This window comes from Panthera leo, chromosome D2 (assembly GCF_018350215.1).
Source record: "Panthera leo isolate Ple1 chromosome D2, P.leo_Ple1_pat1.1, whole genome shotgun sequence".
Lineage (NCBI taxonomy): Eukaryota > Metazoa > Chordata > Mammalia > Carnivora > Felidae > Panthera > Panthera leo.
The window spans coordinates 55,269,235-55,281,745 of record NC_056689.1 but is presented as its reverse complement, the minus strand read 5'-3'; the positions used below and the strand labels follow the sequence as shown (position 1 = coordinate 55,281,745).

Genomic DNA, 12,511 nt, shown 5'->3' with positions numbered 1-12,511 from the left:
CAGGAAACAAGTCTTACCATAACTTGATTACCATCCTAAGGAAATCAGGATGCCTGAGTCAACTTCGGCTTTGAATTTGATGTGAAAACTAGTTAGGCTAAGAAATTTACATTTTATGACCTCCAGAAAAGTCTCCACAGCAGAAACATTATTTAAAACAGGAAATTTATTCACTCTTGGACAGAAATTTGCTTTTAGTTTGATTGCAAGTTAAGAACACCTAGCTACACTTTTCTTTATTACACTTAACTCTTGAAAGCAGAGTTCAGACTCAAACCTAGGAGTATCAGATGTTACCATGTATAATCTAAAGGTTATTTTCTGATTGACAGTGCCTTGAGGAGGTCTGATCGTGTACTGATAATTTTGTCCGAGCGATCCCTAAAAGCCAGGTTAATGTAAGAAGTCAACCCAGAGAGTTGAGAATTTTTCAGACTTACTTCATTGCACTACAGCGAAGGTCTGCATATTGTCCTCAGTGTACTGGATAATCCTCTAGACTCAGTTTGAAACTAGGGGTAGCCTGGAACTTGACCAGAATCTCTAAGGTTGCAGGGGACCAGCAGGAAGCACAGTGTAGATGCCTGGGCTACTGATTGTACCCAGTGGAATGTGTGTGGGATTTTTTGTGACTGTTGGAGGGAAAGGGAGTAAGAGAATTAAATATGGAATTTATTAACACGTTCTGAATCTCAGCAGGTAATGGAAAGTGTAGGAAAAGATAGTGCTGAGAAAGAGAGAGAATTAAATAGGAAAAATAATACTTTAATCAATGGCCACCCTTTTTGTGTTGTTTTTGTGTTAAAATGCTGAATGTTGAGTCTGTGTGTGGAAAGGAGGGGCCCTTGAAACTTACCTGAGAAAGAAATACTATAGAGTATATAGAGGTGATACTTCAAAATCAAGGAGTTTTTCTGGAAGAATGTCAAGATTTGGGATAGTAATTCTATGAGATGGATGTTTGAAAGAGCTTCACATGGAAGAAAACAGAAGTTAGGGTATTGCTTATTTTGCTTATAGCACTTTACTTTTTTTTTTTTTAAGTTTTTATTTATTTATTTTGAGAAAGAGCGCGCGCGCGCGAGAGAGAGAGAGAGAGAGAGAGAGAGAGCACGCGCGCGCGCTTGAGTGGGGGATAGGCAGAGAGACAGGGAGAGAGACAATCCCAAGCAGGCTCTGCACCATCAGCGCAGAGCCCGATGTGGGGCTTAAAACTCACGAACCGTGAGATCATGACCTGAGCCTAAGTCCAGTGCTTAACCGACTGAGCCACCCAGGCGCCCCACTTATAGCACTTTCTGTTTGGGTCCTGATTGCTTTTGGTTGTGGAGTTGAATTGTAATATCGATCCAGTATGAAATCTTTGTGTTTTGTTCCTAAGCAGTATGCAGGTGCTTTCTTGGCAGTGCGTCTGCTTGTATACTCTGCTGTATTAGAAAGATCGCTCCTTGTTCTCCTGATCAGTATGCACACGATTTAAAATTTTTGATTACATAGTTTAAACATTCCTTTCTTTGACTGTTTAAATAACAGTTGTTCACTGTATAGAATTTTGGCAGTACAAAGAGGTACAAAGAAATAGTGAAACTTAAAATCTGTGGTTCTGATTGCTGAGAGAGAGAGCTCACGAAACACACTCTTTTGTTTTTCCCTTTTGAAACAAATTTAAATATATATTTATAATCATAATTACAGCTAAAAGTAAATTTGGGGTAAGTTCAACTTAACTAGGGGTAATTTAATTTGGGTTAACTTTAAGGATTTAAAAAAAATTTTTTTTAAGCAGTGTAATCCTCTTTTCAAATGAAAGCTTACATGAACTCCATTGTGTAAATTTGTTGAAAATGGACTTGTTCTGGTTAAAACAGGGTTTGGGGCTCTTCTTTCACCAGTGACTTCATGGGCACCTCCAAGAAGCTCCCGAATTCCAAGTAATAGTTGGAAAACGCCTACGTAGGCCGACTTGTAGCCCAGAAATATTGAGTGGCTTACCAAAATTCACAGCAGTTCAGTGGCAATATCACGACAGAAAATTAGGACATTTGACTAGTCCATTGCTCTTTTCTGGTGCATCCACTTCAAAAGCTGTTTGCATTAGACATACTTGAATAGCTGTTGTCCTGAAACAATTATTAGAGTGTCAGATTTTAAGATGTTTACATGAGAATTTTAAATAAATGTTTTGGCACTAAAGAAACAATAATTTGGTGCCTTATGAACATTAATATATGCCCCTCACCTCCGATTTTCATTATTTCCTTTCTCTTTCAGGAAGGAGATGGATAAAGCAGATGTTTATTGGGGCATTTCTTATCCCAGCTATGGTGTGTGGCACTGCCTTCTTCATCAATTTTATAGCCATTTATTACCATGCTTCAAGAGCCATTCCTTTTGGAACAATGGTAAGTTGCTTGAATCTTGCTTTTAAACTGGAAAAGTATAAGCATTCTAATATGAGGCCTGCTATCTCTCTGAAGTACCTCTTAGTAAGAAGAATTTTGGCATTTGCAGCCAGTCCCTGACCAGTCACAGAAAGTTAGGTGAAGAAAACTGTTTCTTGATTCTGTGAACCAGTGAAGTGAAAGTCCGACTTCTAAGTGTGACGAGAGAATACTATACTTTTTATCAGAGATGGGAGAAACTAGTGAATATATTATAGAGGAAGAATAATGACATACGAAAAAATGAGGGTGTTTTAAGGTGATAGGTGGGTGCGTTGGTAGTGGTAGGAAGTGAAGCTTCTCCATAATACGTTTTCTTTTTTCAGTATACACCGAAAACATTTATACTGATATGTTGCTACAGACATTAAAACCCTATCTCATATCTTACCTGTAATCACAGACTTTGAAATATTTTGGATCTTTTAACTACATTAAAACTAAAACACAGATATATTCCAGTGCTTTACAAAGGTAACCCACAGCCTCCAAATTGTTCTTGTTGTTACCTTTTTTTTAAATGTTTATTTATTTTTGAGAGAGAGACAGAGTACAAGCAGGGAAGGGACAGAGAAAGAGGGAGACACAGAATCTGAACCAGGCTCCAGTCTCTGAGCTGTCAGCACAGAGCCCGACGCAGGCCTCGAACCCACGAACTGTGAGATCATGACCTGAGCTGAAGTCAGACGCTTAACCGACTGAGCCACCCAAGCGCCCCTTGTTGTTACCTTTTTACTAGAAACAGAATTTTAGGCTTGGAGCAGACTTCAATGTTTTGTTTTATTTTGTTTTTAAAGATATACATATATATATGTATTTAATGTTTATTTATTTTTGAGAGAGACAAAATGAGAGTGGATTAGGGGCAGAGAGAGAGGGAGACACAGAATCCAAAGCAGGCTCCAGGCTCTGAGCTGTCAGCGCAGAGCCCGACGTGGGGCTCGAACTCATGAGCTGTGAGATTATGACCTGAGCTGAAGTCAGGCACTCAACCAACTGAGCCACCCAGGTGCCCCGACTTATTTTTAATGTACGCTTGTGCAGACATGTGCACACTCTTATGCACATGTATGCAAGGTGCACCATGGTTACTGCTTTTCAGAGAGGCTGTGTAACTTGGTCAAGGTCATACAAATATTGGCAGAACTGTAACTGGACCCATATCTCTTTCTGAATTTTGATCTTTGGTTTTCTGTCAAATGGTTTCATAAAAATTCCAGGTGATTTTCGTTGTTTTATAACCTGGGTTTCTCAAAGATCCTGCATTATACATTTTTACTAAATGTTTGATACTTTTTAGTTGGAAATATTTTTGAAAATTGCTTCAAAATTGGCATTCTTGTTTTTGTTTTTTTGCAATCCAAAGTGAGTGATGATAGTTGGGAAAGGGTAACATAATTAATTACATTCAGAACTAGAAAAGAATTTGCTTCATAATAGTTACAGGCCATTAGAAAGTATCTATAGGGCCTCAACTATCTCTTAAAGATCATCTGCTGAATTAATTATTTTCATAGTGCTTTAAAAGTTAAAATTCAGATTCTGCTATAATTTTCCTCAAAGTTTTGAATTGATGTGGTGAAAATTATATTTTAAAGTTGCTTTGCTTCACTAAAATTTTAAATTTTACCGCTTGTAAAGAGGGTTTTAAATTTTCAGTGTAATTTGCCTTTAGATAATTTAATGATTACTAGTTATTAGAATACAGTTTCAGACTCTGTACTGAGCCGAAGCAGGTTGATAAAAGTGGTCTTCGCACTTGCAAGACTGGCTGCTGATGCCTAGCAGGCACCTGAAGTACCTTGTTCTTCATTTGTTTCCAAATTCGGAATGAAGGACATTCATCCCCCTCAAGTTTTAATCAGATGTGTAGTCTAACATTTTTTTTTCTCCTTTAGAAAGTATCAAAATTTGTTTAGAAAATGAAATTTAAGAACTTGAGGTGAATGTTTGACCCAGCTGTCCATTCAGTATTTTAACTAATGAAATTTGTATTTTAGTTATTTGTCGATATTATGAAGGAAGTGGTTATACAGTGTCAAAATCTCCATGGCTCTCAACCCTAGGTACACATTAGAATCCTTGGGAATTTAAGTAATTTCAGTGCTCATGGCTTCGTCTTAAGCCAGTTTAATCTGTTTTGCTTTAAATCCAGTCACTAGGGGCGCCTGGGTGGCGCAGTCGTTTAAGCGTCCGACTTCAGCCAGGTCACGATCTCGCGGTCCGTGAGTTCGAGCCCCGCGTCAGGCTCTGGGCTGATGGCTCGGAGCCTGGAGCCTGTTTCCGATTCTGTGTCTCCCTCTCTCTCTGCCCCTCCCCCGTTCATGCTCTGTCTCTCTCTCTGTCCCAAAAATAAAAAAAAAAAAAAAAAAAATTAAATCCAGTCACTAGCGTTTACCTGATTCTGGTTCCCAGCATCTGGAGATGGACCTCTCGGCTGAAAGGCTCCCAAGCCATATGTTTCTGAGAAGCTGTGTGCTCCTACTTAACTGGACACCCTTGTTTGAAAATCAGTCTTCAGATACTCCTCTGTGCTCTTCCCCTGGCCTTAGCTGTTTCTGTCCCCCATTCCTTCGATCTCGTGGACATTGAGCCCTTTCTCAATGATCTTTCTCTAGTTCTCTGTTTTCTCAAATACTTTGTAGCTAAGGATTTAATCCAACTTTGGTGAAAGTGATTTCAGGCTTTTGCCTGCCTTAATAGAAGCACCCACATAATAGGGTTTTGCCAACTTGGGATCTGGAATTTTGTCAGAATACTGCTGTTGTCACCAGGACTAGCCCAAGATTGAAAGTGAGCAGAACTTGTCTTCAGACCCCAACTTCTCTGCTCAGGTGTACCTAATTACACATAAAAGCCATTAAATCCGTGTCAGATTAAACTTGTTGAACAATTGTTAATCTTCCTGGCTTAATAAAGATAAATGTAAGTAGAGGGTAGTAATAATAATCTGAGCTCATATCATATCTCAAAAATGAAATTCATGATATGTGATCAGAAATTACCGCAGTAAAGAATGGAGACCAAGACGAATGAACAGGTACTATTTTAGATCTCTCAAAGGTTATGAGGAAAGTAGAATATCCCTAAGTGTAAAGGAATAATAAAGATCTATATATATAAAAAAACAAAAACAAAACTCTGTTACCTAACCTGAACTTTTGACAAATGCTAAGGCAAATTGGGATTTTGTAAAGATACTTTCCTAGTGTGACCACAGGCTTATTACATGGGATCAGGTGATGTAACAGAGTAGAAGAAAAAATGGCTCTAACCCATTCTTTTTCTTTTTCTTTTTCATTAAATAAAATAACCTTTAAACAAGAAAAGATAAGAGGAAAATAATCCCTGATAAGGGGGAAATGAAGCCTAAGAAAGGGAAGGGGATTCCTGGTACAGGACTCCACAGCTACCTTAGCTGTAAGTTTGCTGCTTATGTAAGTGACCTTTTAGACATACTGAGAGATCATGCTGATAAGCGATGTCTGAATAACTGTAAGAGAACAGAAGCATTGTAAAACTGGACATTGGCAAATTTACTTTTCCAGAAGGGAAAGGAAGAAAGTGGATTCTGCCTTACAAAATGTGGTGAATTGATGAAACACAAGATACTAGAATGTTACTAAAATTTGTCTTTTAAATCCTGGAAATAATAAACATTGGGAGCTATTATGGATTTATGAAGACAAAAATACTAGAACAACTTCATTTCCTCTTTTTGGTAGGTTTTAGTAGATAAGAACAAAAGATCGGAAAGTATTGATCTTGTTGGACAAGATAGAGAAATATAGGTGGAATAGTACAATCAGGTAGATGTGTAAATAGTTATAGAATTAAAGAAATAGAATGATATTACTAATAAGATGTCACATATGTCTTTCAGTAGAGTAGACTTTGACCAATTCAGATGATTGTTAATGATGTGTATAAAGGCGTAATGAATTGTTAATGATGTGTATAAAGGCGTAATTAAGTTGAAAAAGGACATGAGATCAAGGAGAAAACTAGGAATGTGGAATGATGAAGACAACATCTAAAACCGGTCTCACCTGACTGAAACGATGTGCCAAATTTGACCAGACGAATTATAATAAAGAGAGATACATGTGTGTTGCATTTTGTAGTTTGCCAAAAGCTCTTTCTTACCTTATCTGGTTTCAGAAGGACCCAAAGAGATAGGCAGAGCTAGTGACATGTGTTATCCCTGTCATACAGAGCAGAAGCCCAGGACTCTTGCAGAGTAACTGACTCAAATCACATTTTGTTTGTTGTGCTGTGGTGATGATTTGTTTTTGTCTATTTTCTTTCCTTCTTTTCTGCCAAAAGGAATTTTAGCTTTATGCTGAGACTGGTGAAGGTAGAATATGTTATGCCTTTTGTGTGTGTGTGTGTGTGTGTGTGTGTGTGTTTACAGCTGTGTAGAGATATAATTAATACATGATAAATTGTATGTATTTAAAGTATACAGTTTGTTGAGTTTTGATATGTGTATACATTTAGGAAACGATCACCAGAGTCAAAAAAAGAAGGTATTTATGAAGTCCAGAAGTTTCTCTGTGTACCTTTGTAATTCACCCCTTTTTTCCTCCTTCTTCTTCCCTCCTCAGGTAACCATGGATCTGCTGTCTGTCATCATAGATTAGTTTGCATTACCTAGAATTTTATCTAAATACAGTCACATAATATGTTCTTTTTTTGTCCTTTTTCACTCAGAAAATTATTTTGAGATTCATTGATGTTGCATGTATTAAAGTTTATTGCTTTATATTGCTCAGTAGTATTCCATGGATATACCACAATTGTTTACCCATTTATCCAGTAATGCATTCTTGGGATTATTGATCCCAATTATTAATGCATTATTTCCAGTTTTGGGCTATTATAAATCAAACTGTTATGAGTATTCATATACAAGCCTTTGTGTTGGATATATTTTCAGTAGTCTTGGACAAATAACTACAGTGGAATGACTGAGTCATACAATATAGTTTAATAGAAACTTCTAAACTGTAACAATGTGTGTTGACTATACTAAAAAAAAAAAAAAAGAGAGACCACTAAACTTTTCTACAACAATTTTGTCATTTTACATTCCCACCAGTATTGTATAGGATAAGTTGCAGTCACTCCACATCATCTCTGGCACTTGATGTGTCTTTTTAATTTTAGTCATTCTAGGAGATACATAGTGGTGTCTCATTGTGGTTTTAATTTGCATTTCCTTAATAACTAATCACATTCAAGCTCTTTTGTGTATTTATTTGCCATCCCTTTTTTTTTTTTTTAATGAATCTTTGGCCTGTTTTTTTATAGGTTATTTGTCTTGTTGAGTGGAAGAGTTCTTTGCATATTGTATGTACTTGACCTTTGTCTTAGTTTGGAAATCTAGTCTCCCCCTTTGTGGCTTGTCTTTTTGTTCTTTTAAGAATATCTTTTGATGGGGCTCCTAGGTAGCTCAGTCGGTTGAGCGTCTGGCTCTTGATTTCTGTTCTAGTCACGATCCCAAGATCATGGGATCAAGCCCTGTGTCGGGCTGTGTGCTGAGCGTGGAGCCTGCTTAAGGTTCTCTCTCTCTCCCTCTGCCCCTCTCCCCTGCTGGAGCTCTCTATCCCTCAGGGAAAAAAAACCCAAAAAAGTATCTTTTAAAGAGCAAACGTAATTAAGTGTAATTTATTGATTTTTTTTTCTTTATATGTGCTTTTCTGTCCTTTTGCCAAACCAAAGATCAGTTAGCCTTTCTTGTGTTTTCTTCTAGAAATTTTATAATTTTAGCTCTTAAATATGATCCATTTAAGGTCAGTGATCATTTTTGGTAATTTTGTATCTTGCGTGAGTAAAGAAAGGGTAAAGGGTTTTGTTTTGCTTTGCTTATGACTAGTGTTCGAACATTTCTTAAAAAGAAAATGTGCTTTCTCTACTGAATTGCCTTAGCACTTTTGTTGATCGTCAACTGACCATATAAAGGTGGATCCATTTCTGAACTTTTTGTTTTCTTCCATTGATTAATTTGTCATGTTTTTATGCCAGTGTGACATTCTTTATTACTGCAGTTTTTTATAATTTTTGAAATCACTTCTTTTTCAGTGTTGTTTTGGCGTTTTTAGGTTCTTTGCATTTCCATCTAAAGTTTAGAATGACCTTGTCAGTTTATACAAAAAACCCTGAGATTTTGATTGGGATTGTGTTGAATCTATAGATCATTTTGGGAAGAACTGACATCTTAACAATATTGAATCTTTTAATTATTGAACACAGTATATCTTATATCTCTTAACCTAGTTTAATTTTTCTGTTCAACATTTTGTAAATTTTGTTGTTTAAATTTTGTACATCTTTTATTGAATTTACCCTTAAGTATTTCATATCTTTCATGCTACTTGTAAATGGTATTTTTAAAATATCAGAAAAATAATTAATTTTTGTATACTGGCTTTGCATCCTGCAACTTTGCTAAAGTTACTTATTCTGATTTCTTTTTTTGTAGATTCCTGAAGATTTTTTACATAGATAATCATGTGGTCTGTGAATAAAGACACTTTCACTTCTACTTTTCTAATCTATATACCTTTTATTTCTTTTTCTTGCCATGTTGCACTGGCTACAACCCCCCAGTGCAGTGTTGAACAGAAGCAGTGAGAGCTGACTTTCTTGTCTTGTTCCTCCCCCTAGAGGGAAAGCATCCAGTCTTGTGCCATCAAGTAAAATGTTACCTGTATTTTTGTTGCAGGTGCCCTTCATCAAGTTGATGAAGTTCTCTTCTGCTTAGTTTGCTGAGAGTTTTTTGTTGTAATTATTTTGAATAGTGAATAGAAGTTGGATTTTGCAGTGGCTTTTTCTGTATCTTTTGAGATAATCTATGATTTTTATTTTTTAGTGTGGTAATATGGTGAATTATATTGACTTTTGAATCTTAAACCAATTTTTTATTCCTTCAACAAACCTGTTTGGTATGATGTATTATCTATTGTGTATATTGCTGGATTCCATTTGCTAAGATTTGTCGGGTTTTTTGTTTTTTGGTTTTTTTGCATCTATATTTATGAAAGATATGATCTGTGGTTTTCTTTTTTTCTGGTTTTGCTATCAGGATGATGCTAGATTCATCAAATAAGTTTTTAACTTCAAGTCCAATGTTTCTTCTGTTAGAGTACTGACATAGCTCAAAAAGCAGAATGGGAAGTTATTTATTAGCATGTTGAGAATAATCTCATAAAATAGAAAGGCTTCTTACAGGCTTTTGTGTTTGAGTTAGTGGTACTCTGATTAATTAGTTCCTATTATTGAAATGCTTATAGACATAAAGGCGTAAATGTATGAGTAGAAAAAGAGTGATAAAAATTGTCTAGTCTGAGCGTGTGGTGAAGAAATGCATAAACATAATGACTGGTAAGACAATATATTATTACCTGAGAATCACCTTACCTAAAAGCAATTATTGTCTATCACCGTAAATAAAATTTATATTCTGTAGAATTCCAAAACAACTCCTCTCAGGATGCATTTTCCCTCTCCATTCATTCCATTTACAGCACAGATTTCATAAAAGGCCACTTTGGAAGCAGAGCTGGAATAAGTACTAGCCACATTCTTGGTTTGTGACAGATTAGAGGAGCTGACCAGTTGGTACACTTTGGGGTATTAAGTGCTGATAGGCAGTACTTGTTTCCAACTTGCTCTTAGTGTAGATCACTCCCTCAGCCTTGAGTAAGTCCCCCACACCCCCCAACCCCTGCACTTCCCTACCTGTTTTCGCTGTTAGTCCGTGCACGGTGGCTAGGAGGCCAGGGGAGGGCCCTGTATCTGTTTGAGCCCCAGAGCTTTCATGGGTGTAGTAGACTAATGGGTTTTTTTTTTTTTTTTTTAAGTCTTAACTGCTAAATTTCATTTTAAAATGAAACTATGTGGAAGCCCAACATAGAAAATAGATATCAACATGAATCCTTTAGTATAAATAAATTTTTGCAAATTCAGTATCGTAACATTCTATATTTAATGAGAAGCAGTAAAGTTGTGATGAATACAGATCTAATGTAAAGGAGTATGAGTAAGAGTTCAGTCATATCTTCTTCAGTAACCAGTTTATTTGGCTAAATATCAGTCTTGAGAAAAATCCTGACTTCACGGATGATTTGATTCATGTGACTTTTTTTTAACAGCTTGCCTTACAGTCTCAGAGTAATTCTTCAAGTAAACTCATCCAGAACTTGAACATAAAGGAGTCGGAAATTGGTTTCACAGTTCAGTCACTAACAGTTCTAACAAACCACTAACGTTTTTTGTCATGTATAAGAAAACAGACAAGCAAAGGGGAAAAATTAAACAGATATCAAACAGTTGATAATGTCTTGGTGAGACTGTTTATAGATTCCTTTATTGATTATTGTCGTTTTGCTTTGAATGAGCACACAGACAATATATGCCCTCGTGTTGCTTGCCACTTAATTGCCTGCCACGCATATGTGCTATAGTACATTTGCTTGTACAACTCTAATAATAGCAAATATGTACAGGCCCGAATGGGATCAATGGGAAGGGAGGGAGAACAAAAGACCAGTGTAGCATTACAAACCTTCCTAATCAATAACACATTTACGAGAAATCCAAATGCAGACACATCAGGAGAAACTGTTCTCAGGTTTGCATGAAAATGAGTTAATCTGGTTATGATAGCTTCAGTGTATTAATGTTTGACACAGAACTCCTCTGAATCTATTTTTTTTTAATCATACTTCAAGATATTTTGCTTTTTATTTTTTTTTTTCAAGTTTATTTATTTGTTTTGAGAGAGTGCACGAGCAAGGGAGGAGCAGGGAGAGAGGGAGAGAATCCCAAGCAGGCTCTGTGCTGTGAGTGCAGGAGCCCTACATGGGGCTCAGTCTCATAAACCATGAGCTCATGACCTGAGTCCAAATCAAGAGTTAACTGACTGAGCCACCCAAGCAGCCCTATACTTCAGAATATTTTAAACACTGTTTTCAAAGGATATTCAAATTAAATGCTTGTGGAATTCCTGAAGCTCTTCAGCAAGACCTGAGGGTTCTGTGCAATAGTTTGAAAACCACTGTCCTAGAGCATGTCATTCCTCAAAGGAATTATTTTCTTCAGCTTCTCTTCAATTCTTATTTGAAATTACAGTCCTGGGAAAATAAGAGGAAAGTACATAGGTCTCTACTACAGTGTATTAACATTTATGAGTCCTGTATACTTAATGATAGCAAATGAATAATTAAGAAAGCAGTCAACAGCAACAATTGAGACTGAATTCATACCCCCAGGGGCTCCTGGGTGGCTCAGTTGGTTAAGTGTCCGACTCTGGATTTTGGCTCAGGTCACGATCTGGTTCGTTTGCGCTGACAGTACAGAACCTACTGGGGATCTCCACCTCCTCTCTCTCTGCCTCTCCCCCGCTCATGCTCTCTTTCTCTCCCAAAAATAAACAAAATTTCATCCTCCCAGATATGTATGAGACAACGTATAATTTGCAATGTTTTCTAATATAACCTTATTTTTCATGTTTCACATATTCTTGTTATATGAGCATAAATTCATATTACTAATAGGTCCAAATTGAGATACCAATAATTTGAGTTCCTAAGCCTGATCTTTAAAATCGAATTCCAGGGCTTTTGTAACTTTCATACGTTTATACAAGTTTTACCTGGAAGGGATGTGATTCTGCCCTTTGGTTTATTTAAAACACACAAACACACACACACACACACACACGCACGCACGCACGCGGGTAGAATGATGTGGTTTGCACTCATGTTGCTTAAAGATAGACCCCTCGTGTGGTAACTGTGGATTTTCTATCCTCCACCTCTTCATTGTTCGTTTCTTCACAATTTTTATTCATCTTTTCTCTCACTTTTACTTTTTATTAGAAACCTAAAATGTATAATTGGAAGAGATCTTAGATGCAGTTCAGTCTTCCATTTTGTAGGAATTCATAATGAAGTGGTTTTAACCAGATGCTGGCTGGAAAAGAGCTTGAGTGAGTCCTTGAGTACCCAGATTTATATAAAGAAGAAAAGCACAGAAATAATTATTTTCCTGACTGCTTTGGTTCT

At 36.6% G+C, this 12,511-nt stretch overlaps 1 protein-coding gene across 1 annotated transcript in view; it reads left to right on the top strand.

Moving 5' to 3' along the window:
- The window catches only part of TM9SF3 (transmembrane 9 superfamily member 3), a 68,948-nt gene that overhangs the window by 40,092 nt on the left and 16,345 nt on the right, over nucleotides 1-12,511 (top strand). The window contains exon 9 of the mRNA XM_042909412.1: nucleotides 2,272-2,402. Coding sequence (XP_042765346.1) covers nucleotides 2,272-2,402 — 131 coding nt within the window. The remainder of the gene's footprint in view (nucleotides 1-2,271; nucleotides 2,403-12,511) is intronic.